This window comes from Verticillium alfalfae, genomic scaffold (genome assembly GCF_000150825.1).
Source record: "Verticillium alfalfae VaMs.102 supercont1.4 genomic scaffold, whole genome shotgun sequence".
Classification (NCBI taxonomy): Eukaryota; Fungi; Ascomycota; class Sordariomycetes; order Glomerellales; family Plectosphaerellaceae; genus Verticillium; species Verticillium alfalfae.
In genome coordinates, this window is record NW_003315035.1 from 2636311 (window position 1) to 2647278 (window position 10968).

The 10968-nt window shown below is 57.6% G+C and overlaps 3 protein-coding genes across 3 annotated transcripts; all 3 read left to right on the forward strand.

The window, feature by feature from the left end:
• Window positions 1–95: 95 nt before the first annotated feature.
• On the forward strand, window positions 96–2298 carry VDBG_04273 (C2 domain-containing protein; the record flags this gene model as incomplete). The annotated part of the gene is made up of 3 exons (XM_003006274.1): window positions 96–1224; window positions 1304–2031; window positions 2092–2298. The coding sequence occupies 3 exons, from the start codon at window positions 96–98 to the stop codon at window positions 2296–2298; spliced, it is 2064 nt and encodes a 687-aa protein (XP_003006320.1).
• Window positions 2299–5843: 3545 nt separating this feature from the next.
• VDBG_04274 (cysteine transporter) lies at window positions 5844–7582 on the forward strand (the record flags this gene model as incomplete). The annotated part of the gene is made up of 3 exons (XM_003006275.1): window positions 5844–6089; window positions 6163–7230; window positions 7304–7582. The coding sequence occupies 3 exons, from the start codon at window positions 5844–5846 to the stop codon at window positions 7580–7582; spliced, it is 1593 nt and encodes a 530-aa protein (XP_003006321.1).
• Window positions 7583–9822: 2240 nt separating this feature from the next.
• Window positions 9823–10901, forward strand: VDBG_04275 (conserved hypothetical protein; the record flags this gene model as incomplete). Its single annotated transcript, XM_003006276.1, has 2 exons — window positions 9823–9914; window positions 9980–10901. 2 exons carry the CDS (start codon window positions 9823–9825, stop codon window positions 10899–10901), a joined length of 1014 nt encoding a protein of 337 aa, XP_003006322.1.
• Window positions 10902–10968: the final 67 nt, after the last annotated feature.

A 10968-nucleotide genomic window follows, 5' to 3' on the forward strand; every position in this document is an offset into this window, starting at 1 on the left:
GGGAACCCACCGAACACACGCCGGTTGCGCAACATCGCTGTCGGTTCCGCAAGCTCGGCGTGTCGCGAACCTCTTCTTCGCAGAGTCTTAGTAGAATGGACCGTCCCTCTCTCTCCAAGCAAGCTAGTGCCGCTTCGGGCATCTCTCAGCTGGGGACCCCTTCACCACCGCCTGCTCCGGCCCAATCTCTGAACCCCGAGTTCTTGAGCCCTGAGCAGGCCATCGCCGGCGCCGGCGCAGACACAGCCGATATCGAAAGCGACGACATCCACTTTTTGGATTTTCAGTTGCCCCTCAAGATGAAAGAGGCCGACAAATGGGAGGCCAAGCACAGCCCGACGCTGTTCGTCCGCGCTAAATTCGTGACGTACCCGGCTCTGCGACAACAGTTCTGGCGCTCCCTGTTGCGACAGTACGACACGGATGAGAGCGGCCGTATCAGCAAGGTCGAGCTCACGACCATGCTGGACACTCTCGGCTCGACTCTGCGCGAGTCGACAATTGACAGCTTCTTCCAGCGGTTCCCCCACAAGGCCAACGATGAATCCGGCGAGGACGTGTATGATTTGACCATGGATGAGGCTGTCATCTGCTTGGAAGACCAACTGGAGGCTAAGAGCCGCCCACAAATTTCCCTTGCAGACAAGGTCAAGGGAGTCCTCGCCGATGCAGACAAGGCGGGCAAGAACCTTCTTCACCTACCGACTATCGAGGGAAAGGAGAACAACCCGCAAGTCACGACGCAGAACCCGGGCAGCGCGGGCCTCTCCTCCGAATCGACCATCATCGTCCCTGAACTCAACAAGTCGGGCGAGGAAGGAGATATTTTTACACAGGACGACCTCGCCGAAGACCGCAGTGGCGAGGAACACGTGGTTGAGATCAGAGAGTGTCCCATCTGCCATCAGCCGCGACTTCACAAGCGCAAGGATACCGATATCATCACGCACATTGCCACTTGCGCCAGCCAGGACTGGCGCCAAGTTAACAATTTGGTGATGGGAGGGTTTGTTACCTCAAGCCAGGCGCAACGCAAGTGGTACTCCAAGGTCCTCACAAAGATCTCGTACGGAGGCTACAAGCTCGGTGCCAATTCGGCCAATATTCTTGTGCAGGACCGGATCACGGGTCAGATTAATGAAGAGAAAATGAGCGTGTACGTGAGGCTGGGCATTCGTCTCCTGTACAAGGGTTTGAAGTCTGGAAACATGGAGACCAAGAGAAGTACGTGCCCCGCCCCTCGAAGCTACCGCCGATCATGTGCTGATGTGTAAACAGTTCGGAAGATGCTGAAGAGCATGAGCGTCAAGCAAGGCAAGAAATTCGAAGAACCCCGCTTCCAAGGGCGGGATTCCCAAATTTATCCAATTCCATCGACTGGACATGTCGGAGGTCCTCCGGCCGCTTGAAGACTTCAAGAATTTCAACGAGTTTTTCTACCGAGCGCTCAAGCCCGGCGCCCGCCCATGTTCTGCTCCGGACCATCCTGGTATCGTTGTCTCGCCAGCCGATTGCCGCAGCGTCGTGTTCAACAGCGTGGATCACGCCACTACCGTTTGGATCAAGGGTCGCGAATTTTCCGTCAAGAGACTCCTTGGCGACGCGTATCCAGAGGATGCGAAGCGGTACGAAAACGGCGCGCTGGGCATCTTCCGTCTTGCGCCGCAGGACTACCACCGCTTCCACATCCCTGTAGACGGACGATTGGACAAGCCAAAGCTGATTGCGGGCGAATACTACACCGTCAACCCTATGGCCATTCGTTCGGCCCTTGACGTGTATGGTGAGAATGTGCGAGTTGTATGCCCCATCGACAGTCCCAAGCACGGCCGCGTCATGGTCATCTGTGTCGGAGCTATGATGGTGGGCAGCACGGTGATCACGCGCAATGAAGGCGACGAGGTCAAGCGCGCAGAAGAGCTCGGTTACTTCAAGTTTGGCGGCAGCACCATTGTGCTCCTGTTTGAGGAGGGCAAGATGCGGTTCGACGATGATCTGACGGACAACTCGGCTGGCGCGCTCGAAACCTTGGTAAGTGCTTCCCAGCCGAAGTGAACGAGTTGTGGACCGCCAGCTAACACGATGTTTCAGGTTCGAGCGGGCATGTCCATCGGTCACTCGCCCGACGAGGCGCAGTGGACTCCTGATATGCGCAAGAATGACGAGGACATCACGGATGCTGAGAAGAAGGAGGCTAAGCGGCGCATCCAAGGCAGCGTGGGCGAGGAATCATCGAGCGGAGACGAGACACCGGCGGCACGGCCGGACGCGCAGACGATTGCGGCGTCCACGATGTAGAGCGGTGTGCGTGGCCGGCGACGGACGGCACGGCGCTGGTGCCCCCGCTTCCTCCACATCTCACGGTCCCGGTATCGCGGTTGGCAGTGACGGTGATTTGGAACGGTTCATAGATGGGGCGGGGATACATAAAGAAAAGAGAGAGAGAGAGCGAGCGAGCGAGAGAGGACAAACGTGTTTCGACTTGGGGCGTTGGGGGCAGAGTGGCCAGCTAAGGATTTGTCTTGCTTGGTTTTTTTGTCTACGCAATGAGCGTGGCTCTCAACTAGTCCACAGGGAGCGAAGCGAATAACACATGAGGGAAGGAGGCCGAACGGCCGACTGGATTTCGAGCGCGGAAGAACGAGTCAACAAAATACACTGACGATGCGATCACCGCGTTTGTTGGACAGACGATTGAGTAAGCATGTGGCCATCCTGCAGGGCCCTCGTGGTGTGATGCGGCGGGGAGATGGTGTGCGGCCCCACACGGGGCTGCGTTGAGACGGAGTTGCGCCATCGCACGCCATCGAAACGCCCGACTATCCGGCACACTGTACGGAGATATGGCTCACGGCTGTGGAGATGACATGACGGAAGGCAGCGAAATGAAGCAACTGCAGTAGGAGTGATTAATTGAATTCGTGATGATATGGCCCGATGTTGTGCCCCCGAGTTTGGTTCGGAGCAACGTGTAGCCTAGGTCAAAGGGGGAGAGAGAGCACAGCACCTGCCGAGCTGTCCTCGCGGCCTGCCCGCCTTGGTACTGTGTCCTCTCGGCGCGACAAGCTCCAACCGCCGCTCTGCCGCAGGGTTGTCAGGTGGTCAGGCGCCATGTGTGTTGATGGTGCGGGGAGAACCAATGTCTTTCGCCCCCTTTTCGTGGAGCCCATTCTGGTCGTATCGTATTTCAGGGATGAGAGAGGTAATGGGGAACAAGAATATAAAAAATGCATACATATCCTGAGCGCCTGCGTTCCCTGAGTCCCTCGATTCCATCGATCCTTGTGCTTGTGACACCCCTGCCATGATACGCCAACGCCGTTGTGTTGCATACGATTTGGAAACATGAAAAATACAGCCGTCAGACGCCAAAGATTCAAAAACGAAATGCCCTGTCTGCCCTCCCGTTGAACGTGCTGTGCCCCCGCCTTGGTGTTTTGCAAGACGGGGAAAAAGGCCTTGGGATCAGACGTAGACTGCTCATTTGCCGGCGCTGCGCCAGGAGGTGACGCTCGAGGAGCGAGACATGATGGGAGAGTCGCTCCTGTCGCTGTCCATGCTGCGCTTCTCGCGCGAGGGCGAGGGGAAGTAGGCAGCGGCGGGTTGGAGGGTGGGGGAGGTCGGGTCGGGGGAGCCGTGGCGGGTTTGGCGCCAGGAGGAGGCAATCTGCTTGCAGAGGTGGGAGGACATGGTGTAGGAGGGCGACATGCTGGCTGTTGTGATGTCTGGAAAGCGGGCGTGGCGTTGTTGTGTAGCTATTGTGCTGTCGTGGAAGTTGGATGTTGGTCGTGTGGGTAGGTAGGAGCTCTGGCGTGTAAGTGGCAGGGAGAGCGTGGTGTGGTTTGACAACGGGTTGTCTGGGAGCAACGGTATATATGCTAGACGGGAGGGTATCGAGTGAATGGGAGATCGAGAATGGAAGACCGAGATCGAGAAACGGAAACAAGAATCGAAACAAGGACAGCAGCCTGGGTGTCCTTTAAAGAATGCCAGAACAGGGCCACCGGCTGTTTGGGGGGAGGGGAGTTGCGCACCCACCTGGATGGCGTCAAAAGGGATGGAAACCGTACGGTCCAGAAGGCAGCCTCGAGCATGGTGGGGTCGCACCCCGCTTCCAGGGCTGATGACCAATAAGCCTAACGGCATAGGGATGACCATGCGGGAGCGACCGTGCCATTTGCTTTCTGTGGCTGTGCTGAATCGCACCACCAACGTGCGAGGCCCTCTCGCTGCCCTTTTGCTCAGCGGTTGGCCTGGAAGCTGTGCTTCCGGGTGGATGCATTCTCACACCATCTTCAGCATCTGGCTTGCACGACGTGTCCTTCATGAGGCCCCTTGCCGTTTTCTTTTACGTACTTCCTTTTGGATATCAAGGTGGAATAGGGCACATACCGCTCGAGCAGCAGGCAGCTGGCGTGTCTCTCGCACCAGCCACAGCTTGATCAGCAGGGCGTGTCCAGTGACTGATGACCCCTGTCCCCCACGTTCGAGGCAGCTACCTACCGGCACCTACCTTTCCCAAGGTACCTACCTACCTAGGTAGTAAAGCAGGCAGCTAGGGCATCTCCCTAAATCTAGGTACTGACCTCCTCATCGTCTGGCGCTGACTGGGCTCTCGCTGTTGATCACCAATCCACTCATCGACTCGAAACAGGTCGAGCCGATCCCCGTCTCCCTGCTTCGCTTTGCCGCCTCAGACAGGCACCCTGCCGCCTCAGCAAGGTGCCTGTCTGGCTGATTGACGTCACAGGGCTGACTCACGGTCGCCATCATTCTTGTCAGGTACTCGTTCCAAGGGCCAGCGGGAATGCTTCTTCTTGCTCTGGTTCCCATGGATGTCGATCTGCAGCGGAGCTGGCCGACAGAACGAAGAAAAACAGAGGAGCCAACCCGTGCGGCAAGAACAGCAGTGCATCGTTCTGGTGCTCACGAAACTCGGCAGCATCTCTTTCTAAATCCAGTTGCCAGGCCCTGTCAGCTCGCAAGATTCACTGATCACCCAAGGTGTTGGGCGACATCCGGCGTCAGATTAGCGAAGCTCTGCTTCGACCCCTGACTCGCGCCGCTGTCGGGTGCTACCCGACGACCAGCAGTTTCCACTCCTGGCCCATGCCTTGGCCTCCTCTACAGTACATCCTGTGCAGGACAGGCAGCTCCTTCGCGCTTCGCATGCGCCTCTGTCGTGACATTCATGGCCATGTGAAAACGAACCATACGGCATACCCTCGGCGTCACATCGCAGCCCACGTTTTACCACTAACACAATCGCTGTCGTCATCTGCCATGACCGCTGAAGCCAGATACACTCCCTCTCGCGTAGGGTGCGTGCTCCCAAGAAGCGAGTGCCTCTTGCGAGCTATTGATTCACATTTCACATGCCACCAAACGCAACGCAGTTGTCAGAAACACTTTGGTGCCCATGGCAGAGTCCTTGTTGCAACCGTGTAGTGCCTTCCCGGTCCAATGGATCCTTCGAAGGCACCGGGACGCCCCGATCTTCACGGACCAAGAGTAGTGCTTATCGCTGCAGAGTATTGCGTGATAGCGGAGATGCGCCGCGTAGAGGCCGTTGGGTGGTTCGACGTGCCATACGAAGAGGCCCGGCAGCACAAAATTCGTGGCTCCTGGAGACGAATCGTCATGTTCAGACTCCACAGCGACCTGCGAAGTTGTGTCAATCACCTTTTGCAGGCCGGCCAGCCGGTGTATAAAACCCCCCAGGAGCTACATATCATGTTGCTCGGTAGAGACCTGACCTCGTGCTTCTCTTGCGAATAGCTGCTTGAGATTGTACATCCCGGTGTCGCTGATTGACCTTCGCTCGTTTTCATATTTCCGTCGCTATGGCTAGCGGCAAGGGTGTGCAGTCCGAGGTGGCAAGAGAGACCAAACTACCCAAAGAGACGGCCCAGACGCACCCTCAAAAAGGAAAATCAGTCGAAGAACGAAATGCCGATGTCACTCTGCGGCTCCTCGAAGAACATGGCGATAAGTTCGGACCCCTGACGCCCGAGGCGGAGAAGAAGCTTCGCAGGAAGCTGTACCTCCGTGTCATGCTTCTCCTGTCTGCTATCAACATTATGCTTTTTGTGAGGTCACGACAACTCCTTTGACTACGTCCCGATATCACAACTGGCAGCTTGCTGACAAGCCATCGTCTAGGTGGACAAGTCAACGCTCGGCTATGCGGCCATTTTGGGTCTCTTTGAAGAGACAGGCATTCGTCAAACTGAGTACAACAATCTGAACACCATGTTCTATGTCGGTACGGGGAGAACATTGTCTTCACAAGCACATACGCCTTGGCTAATTGACGAGTTAGGCTACCTGGTATTTCAGTGGCCGGGTCACTACCTGATGCAGCGGCTGCCGTTTGGCAAGTATGTTGCAACCACCGTCTTCTGCTGGTCTGTCATTATCTTCCTGCACTGTGTCGCCACGCGCTATGCCGGCCTTGTTGTCATGCGGCTCGCGCTCGGAGCGGCCGAGGCCGTCATTGTGCCGGCTATGGAGATTACAATTGGCATGTTCTTCAATCGACACGAGCAGTCCTTCCTACAGCCCGTTCTGTGGATCACCTGTCAAGCGGCGCCCATGGTCACGGGCTTCATCTCGTACGGCCTGCTGTGGGCGACGGGGCCGGTGCTCCCGTGGAAGCTCCTCTACATCGTCACGGGCGGGCTCACACTCCTCCTCGCCGTGTGGGTGTGGATCCACTACCCTATGAGGCGGATTAAAAAACGATGGTTGACGCTCGAAGAGAAGGTGCAGGTGATCCGGCGGGTGCACGCGGCACAGCAGAGCTCGATCGAACAGAAGCGGTTCAAGCGAGAGCAATTTGGTCGAGACGCTGCGGGACCCCGTGTCGTGGCTTTTCGCACTGCAGTCGTTCACGCTCATGTTCTCGAACAATCTCAACTACGGGCAGAAGAACCTCATCACGACGTCGATCGGTGTCAGCCCGCTGGGGTCAACGCTCGTGGCGGCGGCCGGCGGGGGGTTCGGCGTGGCGTGCTGCGTTGTGGCGACGTTCGCGCTGCGGCGGTGGCCGCGCAACCTGGCGCTACACGGGACCGTGTGGTGCATGCCGGCGGTGGCGGGCGGCGTGGCCATGGTGACGGTGATCTGGGAGCAGAAGATTGGGCTCCTGGGGTGCCTCATCCTCGCGGCGTCGACGTACGGCGTCACGTACATCATCGCGCTCGGGTGGACGACGTCAACGGCGGCTGGGTACACGAAGAAGCTGACGCGCAACGTCATGTTCATGCTCGGTTACAGCGTCGGCAACCTGGTGTCGCCACAGATCTGGGTGGCCGGCAATGGGCCGCGGTTCTACGGCGCCTGGGCGTCCATGATCTCGGTCAGCTGGGTGGGCACGCCGATCATCTTGTGGATCATCCGGTTCATCTTGGCGCGGCGGAACGCCGAGCGGCTTGCGTACATTGCGGGCCTCAGCGACGACGAGCGCGAGGGCTTTGTCGAGACGGTGGGCGAGGAGGGCGAGGTGGTCCGCACCAAGGTCAACCTGGCTGTGCTGGACTTGACGGACCTGCAGAACAAGCAGTTCATCTATCCCCTGTGAGGTATAGGGCATCCCCCATGAGGTATCCCATATGTGGTAGGTAGAATGCCACCAGCTGCTGCTTGATGTTCCAAGAAGTGTGTCATCTTGCCTTCAGCTCGCCGTCAGTGAATGCTTGTCTACCAGGATGCTCGGACATCGGTAGTCTCGCATCATCCACCTTGGTCATGGTGTGTGCTCGGAGCTCGAAATCTCCCAGAAAATCTCCGAGACGCTAGATCTTCCTCAAGGGCCCAAGAAGCCGCGAAGCCATCTGGTGCGGATGTCTACTACGATGTCACGTGGACATGGATGTTCCCCCTGCTGCCGTGGTCGTTGCTGCCGTGGTAGAGGTATCGGTTCTCTGCACGTGACCCGCCCAGGCCACAGGCTGCAGCAGGCACCACCCTGGTTCTCCTGCCCTGTACAATATGGAGCAGTAAGGGCGCTTTCTTGGTGATCTGCCCATGCGATGGCGGACCATTGACGGCACATGGCACTACTTCCTTCAACATCACCAGCACTCGATGAGCCATTATGCTGGGCCACCGTCCAATCCGACTTCGCGGCAACGCATGCAAGATCGCGATGGCCCATCTTGGTTCATGGAACACACACCGTCCAAAATGACCTCTCTTCCGGCGGTTTGCAGCGGTGCCCTGTCCCGGGCGTGCAGCATGAAACGCCGTGGACCGACCACGAGCCGCATCGCGACCCCCTGACCACCATTCAGGTCCCTCGAGCCCCTTCAACACCCCCTCCACGCGGGTTGTTGCATGAACTCGACGGCCATTCCGGGCACCACATGGCGCGAGAGCCCACATCTCACTGCTCACTGCCCACTGCCCACTGCCCACTGCCCACTGCCCACAGCCCACAGCCCGCACACCTCAGCCTGCAGCCAACAGCCCACGAAGCAGCCCCCCTCGAGGCTCAGAAGAAAAGAACGAAGGCTGTTTCCGAGTCAGCGCATGAATGATCTCCAGTTCGTCACCCATCCGGGCGCCGACGCCTGCGCATGATACTTCTGACCTTGCTTGTTGCGGTTCCCTCCGACCCTCATCAGCTAGCTGGCTCCCTTGCTTGCCTCGCCTTTGTCCCTGTCCTCGGTTGAGACTGTCCTCTGCCCAGGTACCCATGTGGCACGCGTGTCCAGTGTCGCTACAAACTGATCATCACCCACCACGATGTTACGGTCGATCCATATGTGATGCAGCCGTCGTCCCGTGGCCTTGGGTCTTCGGCCCAGACCAAGACGGACGTAGGATCACCGCGAGGGTCTATCGCCGAGCATTCAGTTCAGGAATCTGACATCAAAAGCCCACAGCTGAGGCTCAGTAGCGTCTCATGAAACCAGCCCGTGTTGCGATGCCTGCGATTCGAATCCTGCTCGAAGTCCGAAGCAGGGGCCTGCCGGCCACCGTGATCACCACCGACTTTCTTTTTCCCTGCGGCAATCTGCAACTTTATGGGGGAACGTCCCTATGCGGGTCAATCACGCCCTAAGAAGCGAAGAAGAAGAAATAGCCCACTCTAGCAACCCCTTTTCTTTGTGACCGCGCCTCTCCGCCTGGCCTTGCTAGCTGGCCTGATCCATCTCGAAAGCGACACCACTTCCGAGGCCCGTGGGCTTTGCAAGGACCATCTAGGCCCCTTTGCTCGTCTGAAGTATGAGATGGCCCGTGCCTCCCGATCTCAACGCCATCCCATCTTTGCCATCACTGAGTCTGTATAGCCGCAAACTCTTAGGTCGCTGTCGGGCCAGCCCCCTTCCTTCAAGAGCTCGGTACTGTCCTCCCGACGAGGCCAAGATCCCTGACGCATTGCATCATGGCTTAGCACCCCGGCACTATGCTCCCCCAAGTGTCTCGGCCAAGACCCCAGTAAACCCCCATATTCCATGGTTTTGACCCGGGCCATGACAAATATTCCCGTTCCATTTAAGGGGGACGTTTTTTTTTGCGCCCGCATCCCACCACAAGGAAGAAAAGGACCATGGCTTATTCTCAGACACGTTTCCGGCCCGCCCCCTCGTGGGCATACAAGACCCCTGCCTCTTCGGTTCGTACAGCGAGCCTCATCCTTTCCATGTTTCCGTTCTCTTTTCTTTCGTTCTTTTGTATCAGTTGAGTCTCATCTTTCTCCCGTGTGGTTGTTGCAACCCTCTCGTTTGGTTCCATTCAACGAGATATTCACTCCTTCGCAACAACCCATTCATGCCGTCCTGCTCTCGCCTGCCATTCAATCTGGAGTAATTCGAAATGGAGCCTGCCAAAGTGTCGCAAGACGAGGGCGATGTGAGCCCAAGAGACCAGTCGCCCGCTGCCCTGGAACATGTTAGCCCTCTGACAAGGTTAGCCTCTTGTCCCGAGCCAAGTCAACATCTCCCCACCCGCCTCATACTAACACATGTAACAGCAGAAGTGGTAGCAGGCCACAGACCAGCACAATCAGCAGGCCGACAACTAGTAGCGTGAGCAGGCGGCGACAGAGCAGCCTCAGCCGGCCAGGCACCAGTGCCACAAGGGCGACAAACAGACAGACCATTCAGTGGCCTTTTATGCATGGAGGAGTGCCCGAAGATGCAGAAGAAACCAGCCTTGGTTCGCCTTCCTCACAGCGACCCTTGACATCTAATCGGGCCCGGCGCGCGACGTGGCAGCACGCGAAACGAGAATCAACCGCCACTCTTCTGGATTTCGTACCGGACTACATCATCAACTACTTGCGCGGCGAGACGCCCGAGACCCTGGCGCGCAAGAGAGAAAAGCAGAACACGCCCGACCCTGAGGATGTTGCAGCCGCCTTGAAACAGCGCTTCGGCCCTGATGGCTTCTTCGACAATGGCTCGACTGTGAGCCGGCTAGACTCCGTTGCTTCGCATGATGACGTTGAGCAGATGCTGGGCCCCGGAGGAGGCTGGAGCGTACGGTCAGCACGCGGCTTTTGGGCCTCTTTAGACGGCTGGAGGGGCGGCATCGCTGTCCACGTTGCCATCGCTGGTGTCATCCTTCTCACGACGATCATATTCTTCGTCATTACGATGGCTATGGAAAACGGCGGGAAGAGCCGCATCTTTGAAGGATCCTGCGATGCAGCTCAACACCTCAACTTTGGCTTGCACGTCGCCATCAACTTCTTCATTGTAGCCCTTCTATTTGGCGCCAACTACACCTTTCAAGTGCTGAGCAGCCCCACTCGCGTTGAAGTCGAGCTCGCTCATGCTGGGCAGAAGTGGCTCGACATTGGCATCCCGTCTTTGAGGAACTTCAAGTTCATTTCAAAACGACGCGCCGCCTTGGCTGCCATCCTCCTCGTGCAGCCATCTCCACCCAAGTAATGTGAGTTGCAACATCATCGGCTTGTTTCTGCGCCACCCACTCATTGCTTGCCAGATATAATGCAGT